The 26489-nt window shown below is 43.3% G+C and overlaps 1 protein-coding gene across 5 annotated transcripts in view; it reads left to right on the forward strand.

Moving 5' to 3' along the window:
* The window catches only part of NPNT (nephronectin), an 81580-nt gene that overhangs the window by 5182 nt on the left and 49909 nt on the right, over nucleotides 1-26489 (forward strand). For 4 of the 5 annotated variants that reach the window (XM_075286164.1, XM_075286178.1, XM_075286185.1 and 1 more), the window contains exon 2: nucleotides 17155-17255. In XM_075286164.1, coding sequence (XP_075142265.1) covers nucleotides 17155-17255 — 101 coding nt within the window. Of the gene's footprint in view, nucleotides 1-17154; nucleotides 17256-19551; nucleotides 19698-26489 lie in introns of those variants that run through there. The other variant, XM_075286192.1, reaches the window with a different exon arrangement.

Raw genomic sequence — 26489 nt, forward strand, 5'->3', positions numbered from 1 at the left:
ACAACAGAATGATACTTAGGTCTTTGATTCTAGGAGCTTGGAAAATCTTCTGTAGTGAAATGGACACACCTAGCTCTCTTAGCTGGCTCCACAGATGGGATATAAGTTCTAAGGTCTTGTAGACTCTTAAACGGAATCTATTATTAGCTATAGTGATTTTTAACTAAACATATATTTGTTTTGTATTTATATTTATAACATCCTCCCAGCCATTTTTGAATTATGCCGCTTTTATTGATATGCTAAGTAGCCACCACAGTGCACCCGGAAGTCTCTGTGATGTTCCCTGAGCACAGCTTGTATGATATGTGTAAAGAAGGGGGAGGTGAGAACAGGGAAGTTGATGACTCATAAGACTTCCCTGCTCTCACCTCCTCCTTCTTTACACAGATCACACAAGCTGTGCTCAGGGAACATCACAGAGACTCCAGGTTGCACCGTGGTGGCTAATTAGCATATCAATAAAAGCGGCATAATTCAAAAATGGCTGGGAGGATTAATGAATTAAAGGTATGTCTGGAATAGCCTTTCTAAAGGTTATGCAAATATATGCTTAGTTAAAAATCACTAAAGCCAGTGATAGATTTTTTTTAAGGATAGGGTTTAGCCACACCTCCCTGCCAGGGTGTTCCCTGCTCTTACTCCCTAAGGTGGGGGATGAACAACTTTATCTGGAAAAGAGGAATTTGTTCCTTTACCTGGTAAAGCTGTGTATTTCTGTTGGCTCTGGAGGTCAGCCCAGGAGCACCCCCCATGGTTGCTGGACCATAATGTTGTAAAACAATAAAACTGGAGGTCTGGTTGTATACAGTCAGAGAAAAAGCTATTTCCCCTCTGACCCCTCCCCCTTGTAAACACAACAAATTGCAGAGGTGGATTGATAACACAAACATAAAAAAACACATTCACTGAGGATATTTATATATGACTAATATGATTAGGTAATAATACTTTACTTCTGTCATCACATCTATTTGTACCATTAAGACTCACACATTAGAGAAAAGTTGATGTATGTGTATGGAAGCCTTCTAATGCTTGGTTCACCTGTGCATTCGGTATCCCATTCGGGGAGTCCGCAAGGGGACCCCCGAACGGAATACCGAACGCAACTGCAAGTGCTGTGCAGTGAAAGCACACGGACCCCATGTGCTTGCGGAGATTTGGCGGCAAGCACACGGACCCCATTATAGTCTATGGGATCCGTGTGCTTTCACTGGCACACCGCTTGCAGTTGCGTTCAGTATTCCGTTGGGGAGGGGGGTCCTCATGCGGACTCCCTTGGATGGAATACCAATGCAGATTTGAACGAGGCCTAAGGCTACTTTCACATCTGCACTTGTTATCCGTTGGAGACTCTGTTGCAGTGTCCACCAAAAATCAATGGAGGAAAAAGTCTTGTGCAGGGAACTTTTGTCCCTGCCAGTTACAGTTTTAAAATGATGGGCATGCAACAGACCCCATTAAAGTCAATGGAGTCCGCCAGGTTCCATGGGTAACCGCTATTTTAGCGGTCCACCCTATAATGTTCTGGTACCCCAATGGACCAGAACAACAGAGAGGAATTGCTACTGTAAATCTAGCATAACTCTCCCTTGACAGATGATGGGGTACAGTCAGTCTTATCTTTGAACATGATGAGTTCTCTCATACCTGATTGTTTCTTCTTCCGAGAGATATGCCTCTATCACAGGTGTCTCATAGCTTATTCACCTGTCTCTACTGAAAATATATACAAGCTCAGCTAAACTCAGCAGGTTTATAATTATGGCTCAATAATTATGGGGACTCAGAGGAGCAAGTGTTCAACAAACAGCTATAGTATTCGAACAGCACACACCCATAGGAATGAATGGACGCAGCCAGCACGCAGGGGGTTAAGCGGCCAGCCGCCGGCAAAGTCTGTGTACTTCCATTCATTCCTATGGGTGCGTGCTATTAGAAACGGCAGTTTCGAATAGTACTCACTCATCTCTAATGGGCACCACTAGGCCTTAAGTATAGAATGTGAAGACTAAAGATCAGGTTTTTTTTTTTTCATTTAGGCCTTTTTGTATTATACTTTATTAGGAATTTGGGACACCTTTTTGGCTCTGAAGTTTTTAATTAAAGTATTGCTAAGAAAAATCCATATTCAGGGTCTTCAGTACTTGTACTTCTCAGCACACGTCTCCAATCTCTGCCTACCCACATTGGGGAGATTTATTAATGAAGAATTCTGGTGTAATCTGCACGAAAAAATCTGTATAACCTGTTGTGCGCCATGTTTAGCAAGTGTTTTAGACACTTTTTCCACTTTGTATGAAAACAAGGAATTGTCTGTGGCCCAACTACCGACCTGATGTGCAAAATACTTGCAGTTTTGCAAATCGTTGCATGTCAGATTGCAGCAATTCTGCTGTGGATTACCGTATATACTCGAGTATAAGCCGAGTTTTTCAGCACAGTTTTTGTGCTGAAAAAGTGCTCCTCGGCTTATACTAGAGTCATAATGTAAATTTTCTGCTAGCACGCCAGGAACGCAGACCCCCCCCCCCCACACACACACTGCTCCATCACACGCCGGGTGACGTGGCCACGTAAGCTCAGGCCCGCACCCAGCGTGAGTCTACTTCCTGGCGTGCTAGCAGAGGTACTGTAAGTATTTCTGTAGTTTGAAATGTATAGCATTGCCATGCTCCTGGCAGTAGTGTGGCGATGCTGTGGCTCTGGCACCCGCCCCAGTGTCTGTATGCCAGGTCCGGATGCCGGGTCTGTAAGGGCTGGTTCACACATGCTGATGTGTTGCGTCCGTAAGGAGTCCGAATGAGGACCCTCCTGGACGGAATACAAGCGCAACTGCAAGCGCTTTGCAGTTCAAGCGTACGGGTCCCATAGACTATAATGGATTCCGTGGGCTTGCCACGCACTGCCCGCACGAACGATGCTGGGATGCCGCCTCAGATTCTGGACCAAAAAACGGCTATCCACAACTGGATGACAGTGCAGTGCATAAAGTGCACCGGCATCCAGTTGCAGAATTCGTCTCTGCATTAGGCCCAAATGAATGGGCCTAGTTTGGAGGGAGTGACGCGCTGCGGAAGATAGGGCATGTCGCTTTTTTTTTTTGTGCAAGAGGAAAAATCCACTCGCAAAAAAACAAAATGCCTGGCTCCCATTGAATTCAATGGGAGGCGGTATTTTAATCCGGAATTTGACGCGGAATCCGCGCCAAATTCCAGACCAAAATCCGCTCTGTGAACTTAGCCTAAGGCTGCTTTCACGTGGTCAGTGTTTGGTCAGTGATTTTCATCAGTAATTACGTGCCAAAGCCAGGCGTGGGTTGATAACACATGACATGTGCAAATCTCTTGACTATACATACATACATACATACATACATACATACATACATACATATATACATCTGTACGTAATCTCCATTCCTGATTTTGTGTCACAGTCACTGATCAAAATCACTGACCAAACACACTAGCCGTGTGAAAACAGCCTTATTAGGGTCCATTCACACGGAGGAAAATGGTGAGGAATTGACTTCAATGGGTTCCTTTTTCTGCTAGCAGAAAAAAAAAGCTAGCAGAACCCATTGAAGTCAATGGACGACTTTTTTTTCAGTGTTCAAATTCCACACCAAATTCCTGATCATTTTCCTCTGTGTGAATGGACCCTTATTCCAGACATCCGCTGCAACTATGATGGATGCAATGTATTTAAATTTGGCGGCTACTCAGAAGTTGAGTGGTGCCCAGTGCCACCACATCTCTGCTGGCTTGTATGGCATATACTTCTAGTATAGGCCATGTAAAAAAAAACAAAAAAAAAACCCTTTTCCCTAGAATACATGTAAAAAATAAAGTGATCCACATGCACATTAGGTATCCCTTTGTCCAAAAACGCCCAGTCTACAAACTCAGTGCTGTGGCTGCTAGTATAGATGATCTGTACGGCGTCCTGGTGTTGAACCACAACAGATCACATACTGTTGACCTATCCTGTGGACTGGTCATCACTATGAAAATTCAGTTGGGCCCAGAAAACTCCTTAGTTTCAAAAAAGAACTAGCAAAATTGTGTGTGGCATATATGATAAAAGCCATCATTGTAGTCCTTGTACAGTTTAGGCTATGTTCACAATTGCATCATGTGACCGCTATTCTGACCTATTGCTAAAACATTGGACACCAGTGGTGCCCGCTATACCCCATTGACTTTAATGGGATCTATCGGGTGTCCGTTCTTTTAAACTGAAATCACTGGACGATAAAGTTGGATTTGCAGCACATTTTTAGCGGTCATTTTGATGGATTCTCCAGACAGAGACTCCAATGCAGATGTGAACCCAACCTTAGCCAATTGAAGCAAATACTTGTAGGTTACATGAACTTTAATAATGTAGTAAATATTGATAACGTTTAAGGAGACCCTGGAGGCTTCCTGCTTCACTTTCCAAAAGACTTCAAAATGTAAAGAAAACCTTATGCAGGTCATGAACCTGCACATTCTTGACATGTGAGCTTCCTAGGAGATAATATGGAATACTCTGCATATAACAAATGTATGTGAAGGCAAAAGTCATTGAAACGTAAGTGACTGTGTAAGATCAGAACCACAGTCATGTTGAGGCAGGTCTACCACAGACTACTAGAGATGGCGGAAGACTGGAATGCAGATCCTTGTTCAGCACTGGGAGTGTTGGCTCTTGTGTTCTGTAAGATGTACTGGACATTTTCGAGATTTTGCGGAGGAGCCAGAAACCATTATCACATCTGGCTATTTGCTTTCTGTGTATTTAGATAAGTGATGCCAATAAACTGTTTTACATATTATGTGGTTCATGATACGAAGCAAAATATCTGAGATTGTTACAGGATTGCGTTGGACATACAGGAGGGGGGAAGGTGGATGCTGCCAGGGGATTCATTCTTGCAGGAGTAAAGGCTTCTTATGACAGTAGAGTCTTAAGAGGTGTCAGAGGTGGCCTACTTGACTAGAGGCGTATGCACTCTTCAATGATTTACACTCTTACAGGCTAAATAGAGGGTCAAACTTAGCGTCTAGGGATGTCTTCAGAATTGTATTTCAGAGTCTGAAAGATTTACTGCTGAACTGTTCAGAATAGTTTCTCTCTAGATTTATGTACTACTATGATCATAGATAGAAAATCTTTCCACGCATACATGTGCATGTGCCGGAGGTTTATCTTTGCTGATGCCTGTTTTCATTATCATTAGTTTACCCAATACACCCTTATTCGGTAATGTGGACCTACACATGAGCAGTTCCAGTGTGAAAAATATGGTCCGTATATCCTTGGTATTTTCTGGATTGCGCTGTGTCGGGAGAACTGGACTCATCCTGTTATAATTGCAATATGTGGCTCAGAGCTCCAGTCAGAGGTGGACAGTGTCAGAGCTCAGAATCACACCCCCTTGTCTAATCCTGCCAGACACCTCCCACCTGACGGTACAGAGACTAAATGACATATGAGACACCAAAACTACTGGCACCTATTGCTCAGGAACAGAAATGGAATCAATGGAGCAGAGCCTATTAAATGATGCAAAGAGCTAGACTTGGCAGAAGTGGTGAAAGTATTGTTGACTGGGTTACATTCTTTCAAAATGGATCAGTGGGTTGGATAAAAAAAAAAAAAAAAAAACATTGCCAGTGCTCTGCGCTCCCCATCACTCAATCGCTACCAGCATACTCAACCGTCTGCTTGCCTCCAGTTCAACTTTGTGGTTCCTGTCTTTCCTGCTCCTGCTTCTGGTTCAACTAAAAGGGCGGGCGACCTTCTCCTCTCAGTAACCTAAGAGTTAATTAATACACCTGCTCATCCATCTGAACGGTGTCCACCAGCGACATAGGTCTTTGGACTTCCAATTCCTGCGAGGGTTTCATTTTTATTCCTGGTTGATATTTTGTTTTGTGGCTTTGGTTTGACTTCTGACTACGCTTTTGATGCTGTTTCTCATCTACTATTCTCCCATGTATGATTTCACTGCCTACCTTTGGAACTAGCCTTAAACATGCTCAAATAGCCTTAAACATGCCTCAAATAGCCTTAAACGTTCTCAACCTTACGTTGCTCCGCACTGGCTTCTCTCTCTGGCCTTTGGGTCACTTGCCACTCATACCGGTCTACTACTTGAGGTGGTGATCTGGCAGTCCCCTGCAGCGAAGACCACATCCCTGTTTCAGAATTAAAGGGTGAAACCAGGGGACCACTTAGATAACTCCGGAGTAGTCCAAGGCCAAGCCAGTTAGATGGTACAGTGAGTCCAGAATCCACTGCCCGTGACAATTTGTTCTTCTAATGATCCATTAAAAACTGATGCAAAACAGATGACACTCGGCTGTCATAAGTGGACAAAGGCATAGAACAGATGCAAAATGGCCTTTTAAAATTGAGCGATTTGTCAGTTTTAGAGATTTTATTCAACTGTGATTGAAATTGGGGTTTTCACAGCCAATTTACATCTGTGGGACATTATTGTCACGGATCCCTATTCAGTGATCTGTGAAAACTGCCAAAATGGTGTCCTATTTCTTGAAGTACAATTCTCATGGTCTGTCAAATAAACAAACTTGTCAGATCCATAGACTAGATTTGTTTTAAAAATGGCAGTTTTCATGTTTGCGTGAATAGAGCCTTTATAATATACAGTAGTAACTCTTGATTAAAGGGCTCTATCATTGGGAAAAGTCATTTTTAGCTAAGCACATCCTTGCATAGCCTTTAGAAAGGCTGTTTCACATCTACCTTTAGTATGTAAATTGCCTCAGTAGTCTTTGAATAAGTCCGTTTTTATACACATGCTAATTAGCCTCCTCTGTGCACCCTGGAAGTCTCTGTGATCACTGTCTGCTATTGTCTATGTGTATGAGAGCAGAGAGATGAGTTTTCAGCAGCAGCCTCTCTGCTCCCACACACAGAATAGCAGACTGTGCTCACAGACACTTCTGGGTGCACAGAGAAGGCTAATTAGCATATGAATAAAAACTGACTTATTCAAAAACTACTGTGGCAATTTACATACAAAAGGTAGGTGTGGAATAGCCTTTCTAAAGGTTGTGCAAGGATGTGCTTAGCTAAAAATGACTTTTCCCATTGATAGAGCCCCTTTAAACCTTGAGTGTGCGCATTTCAGCGAGCAGGTGTACTTATTATATAATGTTAAAGGGGTTATACTATGAGACCTCTAATGATATCCCTAGAATGAAAGTCTCTTGTCTCCATCCCGCTTTGTGAATGTAGTGCTGGATGCAGAATTGGCCACCCTGCTCCATTCACTTCCACGGAAACTCCAGAAATAGCTGAAGCACAATGTTCAGCAACTTCCAATGCTCCCATGGCAGTGGGTGGAACAGCAGGGGTACACATTCTGCATCCAACATTATGTTCGCAACAGGGGACATGCAGGACTTTGTGTCCAGTTGAAAAAAACGGTTTCCCCGTGGACAGGCAGAAGGCGGACATGGGCGGTAACCTTTACAAGCACATTCAAGTGAATGGGTTTTAAAACTGCCCGCCGGGTTTCTGTCTCCTGTCCAGTTTCGCCGGGGCTGATTGCACAAACCAGACACCGAGCGCAAGTGTGAAAGCTCTGTAACAATGGCATTAACACTTACTACTTTGGAGCAAAGACAGTGTCTACATTGGTCCAAAGTGTTAATTTGCATCCAGTCACGGCACTCCGCTACGAATTAGGCCCAAATGAATGGGTCTAATTGGGAGGGAGTGTCTTCAAGCATACATCCAGCCGCAGAATCTGCCTGAAGAATACGCATATCGCTTTTTTTTTCCACGAGCGGTAAGAAACTATTTGTGGAATAAAGAAATGACCGGCTTCCATTGATTTCAATAGGAGGTGTTTTTTTGGTCAGGATTTTAACACGTATTCCACGTCAAAATCCTGACCAAAAAAACACGGCGGAACTCAGCCAAATACTTTTGTTTTGCATCTAGAGGATCATACAGACCAAATACTTTGTAAAGTTTTCTACAATTTTATCTAAGGCTTCCTTCACATCTGTATTGTTATTTCTGTTGTTCTGTTCTAGCACATGGGCAGAACAACAATAATAATAGAAGTGCCAAATCTCTTGCGTGATGGACGCAAACTACATCCACTGACCTCCTTGACCGTGATAAAGTCAAGTGCTAAGTATTCTGTGCTATATTGTGTGCCATTTTTATTTAAATTTGCAGCAGAGTTCAGATGTGAACAAAGCCTTATTTAGGCAATTGAAGACATCAGGTACACATATACACAGTCCAGTCATAGTAATGTGACCACTGCCTACTTTTGACATCAACGTTAAATAACCAGTCGCAGAAGGCACGTGTCATCAGCCATGTTCCCCCTACATGCAAAATGTTTTTCCTCAGGATGGCATCTACCAGCAGGACAATGCAACGTGTCATAACGCTCACAGTGTACATGTGTGGTTCGAGAAGCACCAGGATGATTTTACCGTACTCCCTTGGCCAGAAAATTCCCCGGACTTGAACCCAATTGAGAATCTGTGGGACCACCTCGATCGGGTTGTTTGTGCCATGGATGCTCACCCGCGTAACCTAGCACAGCTGGACACAGCACTGGAGTTGGCGTGGCTCAACATCCCAGTGACATCATCACGACATCCCCTCTCTTCCTGCACGTCTCACAGCGGTCCGCTCTGCGAAAGGTGGTTATTCTGGATTTTGACAGGTGATCACATTAATGTAACTGGACTGTGTATCTTTCTCCTCCTCTGCTAAAGTGTCTAAGTTTAGATAAAAGGTATCAGTCTGGGTCAGCATAGAACTATAAAAAATAATGCTCTTGGCTGCCCGTGTGCCAGAACAGTGAAAGTGTAGTTTGTGCCAATATTTGGTATAAATGATGGCAAATCTATAGGTCTGCAGGATGCCCATTCTGCTATAATCACTTTTTTACTCACTTTTCTAAAGTGACAAGAGAAGTGCAAAAAGGTAGAAAAGTGCTAATTTTTATACAACTGAGGTTTGTGCCAAATGTGCTTTTATAAGCCAGAAAACAGGCGTAAATGGGTTGGTAATCCCACCCCAAAGTATATTAGAAAGTTGCTGAACTTTGTTTATTTGCAGATTTGATCTAAACCGTGTCACAAAGTGACTGGGACAAGCATATGGATGTGTGTTCTATAGACGAAAAAACATTAATATGATAGAATTGAACTGTGAAAACTGAATTAACCATGGGCAAAACACAAACACGGAATGCATGCGTTAAAAGCAACTGTGTGAATAAGTCCCAGTAGGTTGTGCTGTGACTGGAACTAGTTACTAAAAATACCACGGATCTAGCATGCTGCAGTTAGATACATGGAGCAGGGGCTGGGGTTTGCAGAGGACTATTGAAGCGCTCACATGTATCGTGTGGCTGCTGTAAACCTTCCATAGGGAAGTATACCAATGTGTCCATGCAGATTGCTAGTTATGGTATATTTATAAATCCCAAATAAGCAGTAAGCAGATGTTGCATGATGTTTCCGTCGTGGCTTCTATTAGATAGTGTCCCACTTTAGATACAGCAGCTGCCTCTAGATGATCGGTGCTGTATTTTAGGAGTAAAAAGATACAAGCTCTATTATTGTTGACACGTATCATCTGCTTGTTACTACTGGATACTAAACCTGTTTGCTCAAACATAGCTGTTAATAGTGAATGTATATTGAGGTTTTACTGTTCTGATGGGTTATATACAGTACATTGTAAATAAATTGAGTAGTTTCTTTTTAATGTCATGTTTTCCGAATTACTGAGTAGATATATCGGTATGTATGGACTAAAACATGTATAGATACAATAACTATCCTCTTAACAGATGTGGTATAGTAGATAATATTGCAGATCTGGGAATCAGCCTAGGACCTACATTAAATTTAATGTATTGTCTTTTTTTTTCTTCTTTATGTAGATTGTGAGCCTCATATAGGGATCACATTGTACTTTTTTTTTTCCTATCAGTATGTCTTTGTAGGATGGGAGGAAATCCATGCAAACACTGAGAGAACATACAAACTCCTTGCAGATGTTGTTTCTGGTGAGATTGAAACCCAGGACTCCAGCACTGCAAGGCTGCAATGTTAACCACTGAGTCACCATGTTGCCCCTTGTGTATTGTCTTTTCTGTTTGCTACAAAAGGATGGGTAGTGAAGCACTTTAAGAACATTGGACCTGTTCTTGGTATTGTACAGACAGAATACAAATCTATGTGTCTCCTACCATTACACCTTGTTGTCTGTTGTGCGTACATTTGTCTTTGCAACACATGAGTAGTATATAAATATGGATACAGAAAATTGCCAGTTCCCAACCACCTATTGAATGTGTATATAGTAAGAAGTTATCTTTTTCACAACACCCATAACAGTACCCAGAGTGGATCCGCCCCAGAGACAGGAAACCTATAGTACAAACGGGTGAATCCTGGGGTAACACTGTGGCTCAGTGGTTAGCACTGCAGCCTTGCAGCACTGGAGTCCTGGGTTCAAATACCGCCAGGAACAACATCTGCAAGGAGTTTGTATGTTCTCCCTGTATTTGCTTGGATTTCCTCCCATTATACAAAGACATACTGATAGGAAAAAAATGTACATTGTGATCCTTTTATGGGGCTCACAATCTACATAAAAAAAAAAGAAAAAAAAAAAAGTGAAGCCTCTCCTACCCCTCAGGACCTATGGACCTGCAATGGTATAGGCTTACCTGATGGCATAGGTAGAGTTGGTTCTGTTTACATTTCTGTTTCTGCAGGTGGCCTGGTCTGGAGTCGGTGCCATCCCAACAACTATGTGCCACTTGTGTTTTGGGTGCCGGGGTTCTGATATCCAGGCAGATGGGCCTGCAGGGAAACACATGGAGATGATGGATAAACCAGAAGTGATAGAGGTTCCGGTTTAGAGAAGAAGTGGCGTGTCTTCCGATGCAAGGGGTGTGGCTTAAATGACCATATAATGAGGGTGGAGGGATAGTTGAGCCACTACTGAGTAGGCACCCAGCCCTCCCCACATCGTGAATACTTCTTTACAGTATGGAAGACCAGCACCCACTGCAGCAGCTAAAGCCACAACAGCCACAGCCGCAACCTCCTCTGGCAAGGAGAAGACCACAAGAAGAAATAGCTCTGCCCAACATACATTGATAAAACTGTTGCTGAGGAATCCCCATCATTCTTACAGGGTGTCAGATCTATGATACAAGAGGAGGTTAGAAGTTCCTTAAGAGTAAAAGTGGCTAGAAAAAGAAGACCAGTTCCTCTACCCGGTGTATTTTGGAATCACCTCAGGGTGAAAGTGGAAAGTTATCTGATGACTCCTTCTTTTTACATATGACTTTGAAGAAGTTGGACAGTACTGCTTTCTATTAGAGGACACTGTCAAGTTGCTCAAAGCCATATGAGTGAATATGGGGAATGAGGACTCTAGACCCCCCTGTGCTATGCAGGACATTATGTTTGGAGGTTTGTCAAAGTAGACATTTTACTGTCTAAAAAATATTACATTGCTTGTTAAGACACAATGTAAAAACCCAGACAAGAAGGGTTTTATTGTTAGAGGAGTTAAGCATAAGAACCGATTTAAAGAGCACGCTTGCTCTTCTTGGAATAATGTACCAAAAATTGGCGTTGGCATAGCCAAAGCCTCCAGGAAGTCAGTACTGTCTTTTGATGACTTGGGTACCCTGAGTGATTCCTTAGACAAGAAAGCAGAAAGGTTCTTAAGACATTCCTAGAGTTCAGTAGGAACTTCCATCAAGGCTAATATAGCGGCTACCTGTACTACAAGATCCATTAAGATCTAGGGGACCTGGAAAATCAATTAAGGGATAAGACCCTGAGAAAGCAGATTCTCTCAATACTACCAACTATTACAAAGGCAGTGGATTTTTTGACAGATGCTTCAGTGTACACTGTTTGATTATCAGCTTGCTCCCTTGGCCTGACTAACTCTGCCAGAAAGGCTATATTGCTGAAGAGTTGGACAGGTGATGTAGGGATTAAGACCCAACTTTGCAGTTTGCCCTGTGACTGTGAATATCTTTTTGGGCCAGCTTTAGATGACATAATAGCTAAGGCGGTGGGTAAAAAGAGAGATTTTCCTGCTCCTTCTAGGAGGTCCTTTCGTCCTACTGAAAGATACAATAGACAGAGACTTGCCAAGTCCAGAGATAGCAACTGGGAGAAAGCCGATATGAAACAAAACCCCAAAATAAAGATCCAAGACCCAGTAAGCAATGATACCAGGCCCTGGGTAGTGGGCAGACTGAAGAATTTCCTTCCTGCCTGGATGAAAATTTAATCAAACCCTTGGATCCTGGATATGGTGAGAGTAGGCCTGAAGTTGGAATTCTTTTCTCCACCTTTAGACTTTCAAATTACCAGAACTCAAACTTCTTTAACCTTTCAAATGGCTCTGGAATTGCCTGATTTTGAAAGGGTTTTTTTTTTTTTTTGCATTTGTTTTTGGTAAGGAAATCCTATGGCTCCTACAGAACCGTAATAAGTTTAAGTAAATTAAATCAGTATCTGTCTTACAAGAAATTCTGGCTGTAGATTCAGAAAGTAGTGAGATTGTTAACCCAAAACTGCTGGGTAGCGCTTATTACCATATTCTAATTTTTCCAGGTCACCAGAGGTTCTTGTGGGTAGCAGTAGAGATGGGGGTCGGGTGGATTCCATTGCAGAGTCTGTTTGGAAACAGTTGGAGGAAAAAGTCCTACAAGTCCAACTTGTTTGCAGTTTCTGTAAAAAAAAAAAACACCCCCCAAAAATCCAAAACCTGACATATGTATGTGGTTAACATAGTTACTATTAAACCAGAACATCATGGCTAAATTATCCTACTAATATTATAATAAATGAATGTGAAAGTTTGTATGTTTGTTACTCAATCACGCAAAATTGGCTGAACGGATTTGGATGAAGTTTGGTTCATAGATAGTTCGTAACCTCAATTAACACACAGGCTACTTTTTATCCCGGTAAATGACGTGGCTTCGCAACTGTTATGAATTTATTTTCATATACTATATTAAACTGCTCTTGCCGGCAGGACATTCACTCATCTAATTGCAGTTTGCTCATAAAGCCTGGTCTGTTATCTCTCTATGTAAATACACAGACAACACTGAGTCCATTCTGTACAAGCATCTGCATAAGTGTTCTGCATCCTTTTCAGGCAGAGGGAGGAGGGGGAAGACAAATACACAAAGTGAGAAGCACACACTCCAGGCAGCCTGCTGATTGGTAGTTTCTCAATTTTAAACATGCTGGGAAAAAGTAAAATCTAATTTGTTGCAAAATTCTCAAAAAATGAGAGCTATGAAGGTAGCCAGAAGTCAGCAGAGGTTAGCAGCTGAAGAGGATTGAGCAAGCTAAGCGTCAAGCAGCTCTTAGAGCGGTTGAAACGCCGGAGCATGCAGATTATCGACACCATCAACACATTTATTATATGGTGTCCCAGTGAGCTCCTGAGATGCTGGAACAATCACAGGCATGGTGTGAGAAACAAATTCAGCGGCAGGCCAGCTTGAGAGCTGCTGAAACACCGGAGCAGGCGGATCATCGATACCAACAACATGCTCATAATATGGCGTCCCAGCGAGTTGCTGAGATGCCGGAACAATCACAGGCACAGGAACAAGTTCAACAGCAGGCCAGCTTAAGAGCTGCCAAAATGCCAGAGCAGGTGAACGATTGACGGCAAAAATTTGCTGAATATAGGCAGATTATTGACGCAATGACACCTAGACAGGCAAACGGATTTGGCTGACATTGCGTACATACATACCTTGGGTCCCGGATTGAACGATAGGCTACATGGAATTCCCGTACACTACCGCAATTCACTCCCGTGACCGGTGCTTTTCACTTTTGAATTCGCTGCAGGACCTGGGACGCTGTAGGTCCCGGGATGACGTCATCCCAGCCCCATCAGCAGCTCACCTGGATGGGTGCTGTGGGCGGAGCCGGCCGGCGTCCACAAGAACATGGCGGTTCTCAGAGGTCCAGAGCGTCCTGAACCAGCGCTCGTACTCTGGGGCAGCGAGAAGTGCGTACGCTGCCCCGCCTGTGTGGGCTTACCACAGGACCGCAGTGCTCTGCCGCGGCCGGACAGGGGGTCGCCTGCACTGCGGTCTGGAACGCCGGTTCGGCCTGCTGTCCCATGGCGGCTGTGGCCTCTGGACTCTGCATGTCCGTTGGAGATGTCGCCGATGTCTGCTCAGGGCTATCTACAGTGTCATTCGGCCGCAGGAGAAGGGTTGTGACGACAGGCGAGTTAGGGGACTTTGAGAAGGGAGAGGCATGGGGTGTTGGGAGTGAGGAGGTTGCCGGTCCAGTGGGGGATGCGGGAATGGGGGGCCCTTGGCAGATAAACCCGGGGGCCCCTGGAAGGGGGATGGGGACAGGGCCGCCACAGCGCCCACAGATGGAATGGAGGCACATGGCTTGCCGCGGGAGGGGGGCCCTCATAGGCACCCCTGTAACATCGGTGCACGGGGAGCCTGGGGTTTGGTGAGGCCATGGGCACAGGTTGGTGGGGGGAAAGGTGACACAGGGTCTGGGGGGGGAAGGGGTCACTGGGTAGGTAAGACAGGGAAGGGGTCATGGGGTGGTGGGAAAAAGGGGGCACGGGGTAGGTAACACGGGGGGAAGGGGGCATGGGGTTGGGGGGGAAGGGGACACGGGGCTAGGGGGGAAAAGGGGCACGGGGTAGGAGAAAGAAGCGAGCACATGAGGGAGTGGGTAAAAAAAAAGGGGGTTGGCGGGCGCCAGGGGGGAGATGAAGAAAAGGGAGCCGCTGTAGACACAAGGCAAAGGAAGAAGCCTGCGCGGCGCTACAGGTGGGTCGCGCAGGGGGTTAGGGTTCTGCGGACGAAGTCGTGGGTACTGCTAGTTTTATATAATTGTTATACCATGTCTCACACTTCCTCAGGCTGTGGTGAAGAAACCAGCAATTACCATTAGAATGGCATCCACTGAAATAAATGTAAGCTCAATGAGCCAGACCTGAGGTCAAAGTTTAACCGCCCTGCTGCTGGTCTATTAGCAGCTTCCAGGTGTCTTTATATATATGAAGAGCACTGCATTGTATAACACCTGCTGACTTGTAACTCTTCCTTTTTTCATTTTAGTGCTACACGGTATGCACCTTCTTTCTGGCAATGGGTTAAATGAATTCCAGTCAACTGGATTATTGCATTTCACGAAACAACGTCTAGTTCCACATTGCCAAGAGCTTTTATGTCTGCTCTGAAACTTTTTGATTGATTTCTTTAGAAATGCATCTCCCTTCACTTTGCTGCTCTTCCAGGAATCCTTACCACAGTACAGCAAGATCCTTCTGACCAAATATACTGCTCTGCTTTTGAGGCCTTTTTGGGCTGTAAAAAAGATATCATTCTAAAATTAAAATGTACAATGTATACTACTCCCATTGGTTAAAGCTGGTACTTACAATCTCTCTCCAGTTCACAATAACAATTTTGCAGTAAATCCATTATGCATACTTATAATATCTGATTGATTTCCAATCAATTCTGTGTAATATAGCCATTGGTTTCTCATACTACTGTATTCACACAGGGGGAGTCAGTTTTCTGGTGTGAATGGGTGTAAATCTGGTATCTGGAGGGATGTGCTAAACCTCTGTTTATAAAAATATCTTTTTCAAGGAAATTTTACATCTACTGAACTATCCAAACATAGGGCGGTTCATAGTATAATGTTTCCTATAGTGCACTGTGGCTGGTTTGATATTGAATTTCCTTGTGACAATTTGTCTTTAAAAGGAGTCTACCAACACCAGAATCACTTATACGCCACTTTTATGCTGTAGAGGCAGTTAATGGCACGGTGACCATACCGTTTTTTTTCGGACTATAAGACACACTATTTTCCCCCCAGAATTGGGAGGAAAATGGGGGTGAGTCATATAATCCAAAGGGGGCTATAAGGGGGCAGAGGAGCAGAATTGCAGCATCGCCATGCTCCTGCCGACCGCTGGTCTCTGCAGTGGCAGGAGTGGAGCGATGATGCTGCCCCTGGCTCCCCGGCATCCGCTGTGCTATTATAGCAGATGCTGGGTATGTGAAGCTAATGGTGGCCGCTCTGCTGCAGAGCAGTCGCCATAGCAACAAGGGCTAATGCCCGAAGCTTAAAATACTTAAAGAGGACCTTTCACCACTTTTGGGCACATGCAGTGTTATATACTGCTGGAAAGCTGACAGTACACTGAATTCAGCGCACTGTCGGCTTTCCCGATCTGTGCCCGGTGTAAAGAGCTTACGGTCCGGTACCGTAGTGCTCTATGGTCAAAAGGGCGTTTCTGACCATTAGCCATGAACGTCCTTCTGCCTCGCGGCGCCAATCGCGCTGTGCTGTGGAGCGGGGAGGAACTCCCCCTCCCGCTCCTGATAATGCTGGTCTATGGACGAGCGCTGTGAGCAGAGGGAGGGGGCGTTCCTCCCTGCTCCACAGTACAGCGCGATAGGCGCCGCGAGGCAGAAGGACGTCTCTGGCTAATGGTCAGAAACGCCCTTCTGACCATAGAGCACTACGGTACCGGCACCGTAAGCTCTTTACACCGGGCACAGATCGGGAAAGCCGACAGTGCGCTGAATTCAGCGCACTGTCAGCTTTCCAGCAGTATATAACACTGCATGTGCCCAAAAGTGGTGAAAGGTCCTCTTTAAAAGACAGCCCCTCCCAAAGTGTAAAAATAGACCCCCATACCTCTAAAGATGCAGGCCGGTTCCTTCATGGTGAGGTTGCAGGAGCTGACCTATTCTTACGACAGGCAGAAGCCCCAGGCCTGTCATAGCAATATTACTACATAGTAATGTACATAATCTTACATAGACTTTCATAGATCTGATATATGACACTGCTATCCATTCTTTGGCTGTGGCCCAAGTAAAAGTAGTTACCTTGCTGTTACTATTATGACTCTAGTTCTCTGGTGGAAGGGGGAGAGGCTACAGATTTTACAGTAGTGGGTAAAGGTGAGATATCTGGTAGAATATGTAGGACTGATATACAAGCTATATAAAAGCTGTTCATGTAAATTAAAGTCATGCTAACAAAGTATGTTCCATGTGAAGTAATGACATATCTCTTTCCACAGGTGGCCCACGCAGGTTGCCTCATCCACAGGACTCTGCCGGTACGGTAACAGGATTGATTGTTGCTGGGGATGGGCACGACAGTCATGGGGGCAATGTCAACGTGAGTATTAAAATGGCTGGAGCTTTTGCAATTTAGCAGGGGCTTCTACAGATCTAATCATAGCTTCCATACATCATAGCAGGGCTTAATAATGGGGGCTTCTGCACGTGCAGTCTTAGAATGTTGACTCTAATTCACCCATAGTTAAGTTTTCAGAAATGCTTTATGAATCTAGCCATCATATATAGCAGACTTTCCCATTGCAGATATTGCTTCATAGTGAAGGTTTTGTGCAAGGGACAAAGCACTAGAAAGGCTGGACTTAAGGTTCTTGTGTGTGGGCTCATTCTGAAAGACCACTACTTCTAAGATACATGCTGGCATAATAAAAACATTGACACAAGTTTGACTCTATATTTAATCTGGAAACAAGTTATTGCTCTCCTTTTATATTGATTTCTGTCAAGTAACAAATATTATTCTGATACTGATTAGATAACCATTTATATAAGTCAGCAGGTGTCTTAGAGTAAGTGGTATTTTACTTCTCCTGTTTCCAAAGGGTATATGGAGTATGCTTCTGCCTAGTCTTCTGTGACGACAAATAGCACTATATAAAATACTTTTTTCAGGACTGTGCCACATTGGTGCAGAAAGCGCCAAGAAGATTTATAACCTAGGACCTACTAGTTCCATACTGGGTGCCCTTACACTTTATGCATGGTCCCTAGAAAGTATCTGGTGTCATGCGAAGGAGCTCCAATACCAGCTACAGGACTACCCAAGGTTTAAGTCCTTATTTCTGGGCCCTTTTAGCCAAGACTATTTTGATATGTCACATGGATTATTAGAGTTAAGCCTCGTTCACACGGGGCATGGTACTGCATATTTTGGTCCTGATTCTGATGCGGGAAGCCGCGTCAGAATAGGATCAATATGTGCCTGCCACGACTGTCGCGGCGTCTGACAGTCGCGGCTTCCCGCTCCAAATGAATGGGCCTAGTCCGGAGGCTGCCGTAAGCCGGACGCCGGGGCTGACTCAGCCGCGAAATCGGCCTGAAGAATGGGCAGCTCATTTCTTTTTTCCGTGAGCCGGAACATACCGTTCACGGAAAAAAAGGAAGCTAGCGGTCTACATAGACCTCTATTGTGAGGGAGCGGAATCTGAGGTGGATTCAGCGTCAGAATCCGCCCCCTCTTGCCCCGTGTGAACGAGCCCTTACAAGATCTCTTAATGTTTATTTGTAGCAGATTGCACATACAGGGCTATGGTTCAGAACTTTTGACAAAGAAATACCGTAAGTACCTAGAAATACCTTGGCATGACTTGTGAGTAATACAGATAAATGATAACCGCTTGTCAGGTTGTACATGTAGTTCTGTCTGCTAGCAGCTTCTTGTAGAGCAGAAGGAGCTGACCATATTGATATATAGGTGAAGATTCAGCATAACTTGTCATGTATTCATTGAAAGCTCTGCTCATGCCGAGCTCAGAAATTCAATCCTGCTGGAGCCATTAGCATGAAAGGAGCAGAGATCCTGAAACTTTTCTTACAAAACTATACATCAATCTTCTGCTCCTCCTGCTCCATAACAGGCTGCACACAGATAAGACTCACTAAATGACAGGTTCAATTTAACAGTGTAATGTGAGTTCAAGCGGAGATGGTTGTTTTGTTTTTTTTTTAGTTTTATTGCAAGGCTTTTCTTATTATCAAATATAGTTTTAAAACACTGTCAAATGACTCATTATAAGTTTTTTTGATAACACTTGTGCTGTATATTAGTTGCCTTCATGTCTTGAGGCATTGTGGTAGAAGTCAAATAGAGAGCACCCCATGTTTTCTCACATCCACCGAACTAACTGCTGCATGTCTGTGTGTTATGGCACAGTAAGAACCACATACTTTAATTTGGAACAATAGTTAAAGGGATTCTACCACTAAAACACTTTTTTTTCTAGTTACCACGTCGGAATAGCCTTTAAAAAGGCTATTCGTCTCTTACCTGTAGAAGTGCTCTCCGCCGCGCCGTTCGTTCAAAATACCGGTTTGTACCGGTATGCAAATGAGTTCTCTCGCAGCGATGGGGGCGTCCCCATTGCAGCTCGAAAACTCACCGCAGCGCCGCCTCTCCGGTCTTCGGTGTCCTCCCCTTGCCTCTTCAGCGTCTGTCGGACGCCTGCGCAGTATGCTCTCTGTTCGGCGAAGATTGCCGAACGTACTGCGCATGCGCGAAAGTTCGATTCCCGCACTATGGCTGGGATCGCAATTTCGCGCATGCGCAGTACGTTCGGCAATCTTCGTCGAACAGAGCGTACTGCGCAGGCGTCCGACAGTACGCTGAAGAAGCAAAGGGAGGACACCGAAGACCAGAGAGGCGGCGCTGCGGTGAGTTTTCGAGCTGCAATGGGGACGCCCCCATTGCTGCGAGAGAACTCATTAGCATACCGGTACAAACCGGTATTTTGAACGAACGGCGCGGCGGAGAGCACTTCCACAGGTAAGAGACGAATAGCCTTTTTAAAGGCTATTCCGACGTGGTAACTAGAAAAAAAAGTGTTTTAGTGGTAGAATCCCTTTAAACAAAATGGTATTTGCCTTGGTCATATTGCAAAGTACTTGGCCGTGGGGGCAGTTCAGATCCTTGCATTGCTTGTATAGACAAGTACATTGAGGTCTTTTTCTAGATAAAATGTACTTCTGGAATGAAGACGATATTTCATGCAGTCTTATTACTATATCTGTCTATTAGTCATAAAAGGGAGGGGGGAAGAAATACTGAGGGAATGAGAAAGACACTGTGTGTTTTATTACCTGGCAGCGTAGAGAGTGTATGACATACTGTTGCAGAGCTGTACATGACTTTTATTACACATGGGGTAATATGACCCACTGTCCCATTCCAGTCATTTGAGGACTCCCCTTCTTTGATAAAGTCCCTGTAGAGATGACAATGTCGACCTATTTATGTCCACTTCATTTTAGGATGAGATCAACTCTCTTTTAATTGGTGGTGTGAAATCTTGCCCAGCATGGGACATGACTTTTGCAGGAGAGTTCTATACAAAGTAACATGTATGACCTGTTACTTTGATATTGACCTAACCTAAGCATCAAGTTGTGATATCAAGGTAAAAAAATACACGAATGCTAGAATTGTTATCAAACTATTTTACCAATGTAGGAACTCGTACTAAAGAGCAGTCATTTACTATAGTACACCCTATTTATTGTCCAGGAAACGTCTCACACAGTGTCTTAAAGGGGTTGGCCACTTTCAGACCAATACTGAGAGACAAATGTTATGGTTTGTATAATAAAAGGTTGTACAATTTCCCAATATACTTTCTATATCTATTCCTCACAGTTTTCTAGATCTCGGCTTGCTGTCATTCATTCTGTTACTTCTAGAGGATATAAACTCTGACCATGGTCATGTGATTTACGGTCCATGGTCATGTGATGAGTACACAGGTGCCACTCGTTATAGTCACAGCACAATAATCAGACATCTGCCTGGTAATCAGCTGTGCACCTGTGTGCTCATCACATGACCATGGAGCGTAAATCACATGACCATGGTCAGACTTTTATCCACTAGAAGTAACAGAATGAATGACAGCAAGCAGAGATCTAGAAAACTGTGAGGAATTGATACAGAAAGTATAGTGGAAAATTGTATAGCTTTTTATTCTACACTTGTTTGCCAATATTGGTCTGAAAGTGGCCAACCCCTTTAAAGCATTATTACAAATAAGAAGTGTATTTTCCAATTCTAAAACTAGGGAATTGCATAGTACTATTGAAATGAACCTGTCAGCTGATTTGCCTATCTGAGAGCAGGGTATAATATAAGTAAAGAAGCTGCTGATAGGTAAATAAGCAGAGCTCAGTGATTTATAGGTTTATTTGATTGGAGCAGGATTTCTGAGTAGATCCTAAAAGATCCCCATCCATACACAGTGGTTTACACCTCTCCCTGTATCAGTCTGTGTACAGCTTTAGTTGTTAGTGGGGTGTCCCTGGACTCACATTCTTTCTAGGGAGTCCTGTCAGGATATACTCTTTCTTTTTTTACTTTCTTTTCAGTTCTTTTAGGACTTTAATGCTCCTCTATTATAGTAAATTAATAAGTATAGGTCATGGCTAGAATTGCCATCAAACACCAGTATAGTTTCATGTAAATATTTCTATACCTGATGCCAAATTGAAGATCTGAAACATAGATTTCAACAATATTGGCCAAAAATAACTTTTCCTACATGGATCCAGCTGACACAATCCATGGCACAGCAAGGATAAGGCGGAGGAGAGCTGTGCTGTAGTCCTCTCCTGGCTGTGTATAGCTGGCACATATCTGCACTCTTTATACTCATGAAGAAGAGATAAATGGAAATCCATTCTTCTGCCAAACTCTGCGGATATTACTTTGCCAAATACCGCTTCACATAGAAAACGGGCATTTCTCCATCAATGTATACAGCACACATTATATATCAGTTAGCACTCCCAGTGATATCACTTCCACATTGATCATTGGCCCTAGATTAAACAAAACCACAGTATCTTTTTGTGTATTCACACCACTCTGTGTGGCTGAGAAAGTACATGTGCATTTACTGGAAGGTTTCCAATATACAGTCAAGTGTGCTCTGTACATCTTATCAGAGTGTTACTGTGTGCTGTACTTCCATCATGTGAGTCTCCTTGAGCTCTACTTCAAAGGCTTCTATATATTCTTTTTTCTTTCTTTGCGGTCAGTCTCAAAGCTTCAGCTGGCTGTTTCTTCACCAAGAACAATAATTCAGTGTGCACCCAAACTTCTATAAAATGTAATCTAAAACACAAATTCTTATTTATTTTCCCTGTCTTAATATACATTGTGCTGCTATACCGCATTCTTACAGGTTACCACTAAACCACATAGAAATACAGTAATGTTATAGAATACAGATATACATACACATATTACTTACACTTATATACACTGTTACTCACTAATACTAATGCAGAGCACAGGCTGATGATCGCGACTGTCCCTTGCTGAGTAGTTCCAGGCTGTTCCTTCCTTCCTGTCCTCACTGTCTTTAGCATACATTTGCCAAGGAGACTGGTGTTTTCTTTTATGCCATCTGCTTATTATAATCCTGGCTAGCTGAATTTGTTTCTCCTCTCATTTTCTGACTGTCCCCGGGTTATTGAAAATTGTTGTTCTGACCATTATTCTAGGGCTTATGATTATGTTTAGGCTACATGTGGTGGGTCCATAGTAAATAGCATGGACAGTATATGGAAGGTATCCGTGTGCCCCCAATTAACTTCCTTCAGTGACCCTGGGCTACAAAATGGACAGGTATGGGACCTGTCCTAATCCATACATGGATCCGTGATAATACATAGGTGTGTGTCCGTGTGCTAGCCATGAAAAACACAGTAAAATGGAGCCTTAGGGCTAGTTCACACGTGAGTATAAGGGGAGGTTTTTGACAGCGGATTTCGCGTCCAAAACCTCCCCTTATAATGGTGGTCTATGGAGACCGCCGGGCTTCTGTTCTCCGCTAGCGGCGAGCTGCTGCTAGCGGAGAAAAGAAAGGACATGTCCTTTCTTCAGGCGGAAGCCGCGCAGGCTCAGCCGCGCGGCTTCCGCCCCCGGCAGCTCCCTCCTATGTCGGCTCATTCATTTGAGCCGACAGCAGAGGGTTAAGCCGCGACAGCGATGGTCGCGGCGGGCGGGTTTTGACAAGAGAGAGACGCGGCTCGCCGCGTCTCTCTCTGTGTCAAAACCCGCGCGGGCAGTTCACGTGTGAACTAGCCCTTACATTGCATTAGTCTGTGGTACAGACTTATAGACGCTCTGTTTCACCATATGGTATTCTATCAAGGCTTCTAGTTGAAAGTAGCTTTGTAATGCAGCATGCCACAGTTGATTTTTCACATTCAGTCTATATGAGTCCTGAAGAAAAAGACTACATAAAGTCAGACAAAAAAAGAACACGTACATTTAGTACAGTACCCATTGGAGGTTACCTACTAGACAGAACTACCTAGTCTTTATAAATAAGCAGTGGATAAACCACTATCATTTTACCATACATCTTCAATGGTGTCTAAAACATACTGTGTTTCCCCGAAAATAAGACAGTGTCTTATATAAAATGTTGGTCCTAAAGATAGGCTACGTCTTATTTTCAGGGGATGTCTTATTTTATTTTAGTGTGCTGCTGTCACCACTGCGCTACGCTGAGATGTGCTTGCTGTGCAAAGACTGTATGAAGAAAAACATTGCAGCTGGCTGAATGCTGCGTGCGGTGCTCCGTGTGCACAAGAAAGCTGGCTGCTGCCGCTGCTGTGATACCATACGTTGTATCCACTGTTCCTGCTGCTGTGGGATGAGCTGGGAGAGTGGACCCCCGCCACATACAGCGCTTAGTGTCTGCACAGCGGCATCTCCCAGCTCATCCTACAGCAGCAGGAACAGTGGATACAACGTATCGCAGCGGCGTCAGCAATGTTTTTCTAAATACAGTCTTTGTGCAGAAAGATTATTATTATTGGGGGATGTCTTACTTTCGGGGGGTGCCTTATATTAGGCAATTCAACAAAACCTCTGCTATGTCTTACTTTCGGGGGATGACTTATTTTTGGGGAAACAGGGTATGTAACTAACAAAAGCTGAATTTGACTGGTGAATGTTCTTGATGCCTATCCAGAAACAGCAGTCATTGTTCTGGAACAGTCAGATGATAACATTCATATACACCAAGGTGTTTTTAGCCCCTGTCTAATTCTCATGGTAAGTTATGAACCATAATAACTCAGAATTATATTCATTATGTACAGGATTATAGTTCAGGTATCTAGTTTTGCGTATTGTTTTTCTGGATACACATGCATGGAAAGAATGATGAAGCACTATTGTGTTGGTATGGGCACGATGACTATGTCGCTGTGTATTACTCAAGAACACCGCTTGTGTAAGCCTGCAGAAAGCACAGTCCCTTGTCACACAGTATAGGCTATAGTGACCCCAAAGCACAGAAGGTATTTGGGCCTTTTAGGTGAGGCCTAGATTGCTGCATGCGGCCGCTAGCTTCTCACAACCTCTTCTCCATGTAATGTTATAATGCTTGTGCTGCTGTATTGAAATGCATATTACATACCTGCACCTATTCATTCACAGGCTTTTTCACGCTTTTACTATCAATGGTACTTTACTAAATTCAATGGCATAGCACTGCTTGCTCTGGGAATACAGTGGAAGCAAGCAAGGGTACTGTACTTGTACTTGCTGCTCCTCTGTTATAATAAAATGACTGCCTGCTGGCAAGTTGCTACTGATGTCTTCGGAATGAGAAAGAGCCATGTCTGTTGTTTGGATGCTCTGCCCAATGTTCATAGATTTGGGCATCTGAGGAGTTGGAGAGTTGCCAAAGAGGGTCTTCTGAAGGAAAAACCATGACGTATACAGCACATTCTCTGGTCAATGTGGAGCAGCCAAAGTTTGTTTCATCCTGCAAAATAGACTGTTACCCAGGATGGAAAATGTGAGTTGTTCACTTGTCTCTTGGAACAGGTTATGCACATGGCAGAATTTCTGATACTATACTTATTAGCATGTACAATAAACACATTACATTATTTGCATTTATTTTTGTATCTTTAGGCTGAAGCCCCATGTTGCGGAAAAGCAGCTGTTTTTGTTACAGATTTTGTTGCAGTTTTTTGTGCCAAAGTCAGGAGTGGCTACAAATGGAATCAGAAATATATAGGAAGTTCTTATTCTTCTAACTTCTGCTCAATCTAGTCCTGGCTTTGGCTCAAAAAAACACAACAAAATCTGCAACAAAAAAAGCTGCATTTCCGCAATGTGGGGACTTAGCCTTATAAGAGTTTATGAGCTCTGTTAAAATGTGGTCAGTTCTGGTCCTAAGAACTATAGATGGAGAGGATGTCATTGTACATCTGACAGTCGATGCCACTATGTTGACACAATTCATAGAAAAAATAGTGTAGTATCGTGCTGGCAAGAAAAAAATCATACAATATTTGATACTTTAGTGTAAAAAAAAAAAAGCAAAATAATTGTGGGTATGAGACCTTTTTTTAGCTAAGCAGAACAATTATATTTGCAAGCTTTCAGAGCAAAGAGTCTTCTTCTTTGGGGCATGTTATTTTGTGAAAGCCTGAAGAAGGAGCCTCTGTGCTTTGAATGCTTGTAAATGTAATTTTTCTGGTTAGCCAATAAGGGTATCATAGCTACAATACTTTTACCTTTTTAGCACAAAAGTATCAAATATTACACAATGTGTGAAAAACCCAGTGTACTATTTTATCCAAACAGTAGTGGCTCCAAGATCAGGGCCAAGATTTTTACAGGGTTGTAACTAGACCAGTATTCAATCTGAATCCTTTCTTGTGCTGAGATCTATTATAATAAAGACAGAATGGAAGAATAGATTTTTAGTACACCAATCTGAACACAACCGTATGATTGGACACACCTTAAATGATTGTTTGGATGACCACTATTCCTAACAAGCACTATATACACTTGCGCACTCGGCTTGGCCAAGCAGGTATGTGTTCTGAATGGGGAGTTGAAGTCACTCCCAGACACCTGAATGGGTCACCCTCAGACACCTTTGTCAGCAACTTGTCTCCCCTGAGAACAAAAGAATTGGGCATTCAAGCTCCACATGCCTGATCTTTTTTTCCCCAGTGTCATCTGTCGGGGGAGAGTCAGGACCCATAATTATATGTAGACACACAGTGTATATATAGATAGATAGATAGATAGATAGATAGATAGATAGATAGATAGATAGAGATAGATAGATGTACAGTATATATAAGAGTTGGATGACTCCACCAAAATCAGTGGTTTTGTAAAATATGGTAAAATGTTATGGGGACCTTAACTGTTTTTATTTAGGTGTCATTTAGAGTTGGGCAGCTGTATTGAAACCTCCATGACAGCAATGGCTGTATGTCTCCTATGCTATATACACCTAGTATGAGATAATACAAAAAAAAGTTTGGAGATGCTTCTAGTATTAGCTTGTGTAATAGTCTGCAGTGATCACTGTTATATACTGTCTGAATGCTGATGTTTATTGCTATTGCTGTTTCTGTTGTCACTAATGGAGCTGGCATACATGGGAACATTACAGAGAACACAAAGAAATATTATCAGATTTACTAGGAAACATGCACCTGTTAAGAAAATTGGAATATGGTTCTGGTGGACTTTTCACCATCAAATTACTTTGTAATTCTGCTTCATTATAAGACA

Source organism: Leptodactylus fuscus, chromosome 1, assembly GCF_031893055.1.
Source record: "Leptodactylus fuscus isolate aLepFus1 chromosome 1, aLepFus1.hap2, whole genome shotgun sequence".
NCBI classification, from domain to species: Eukaryota; Metazoa; Chordata; class Amphibia; order Anura; family Leptodactylidae; genus Leptodactylus; species Leptodactylus fuscus.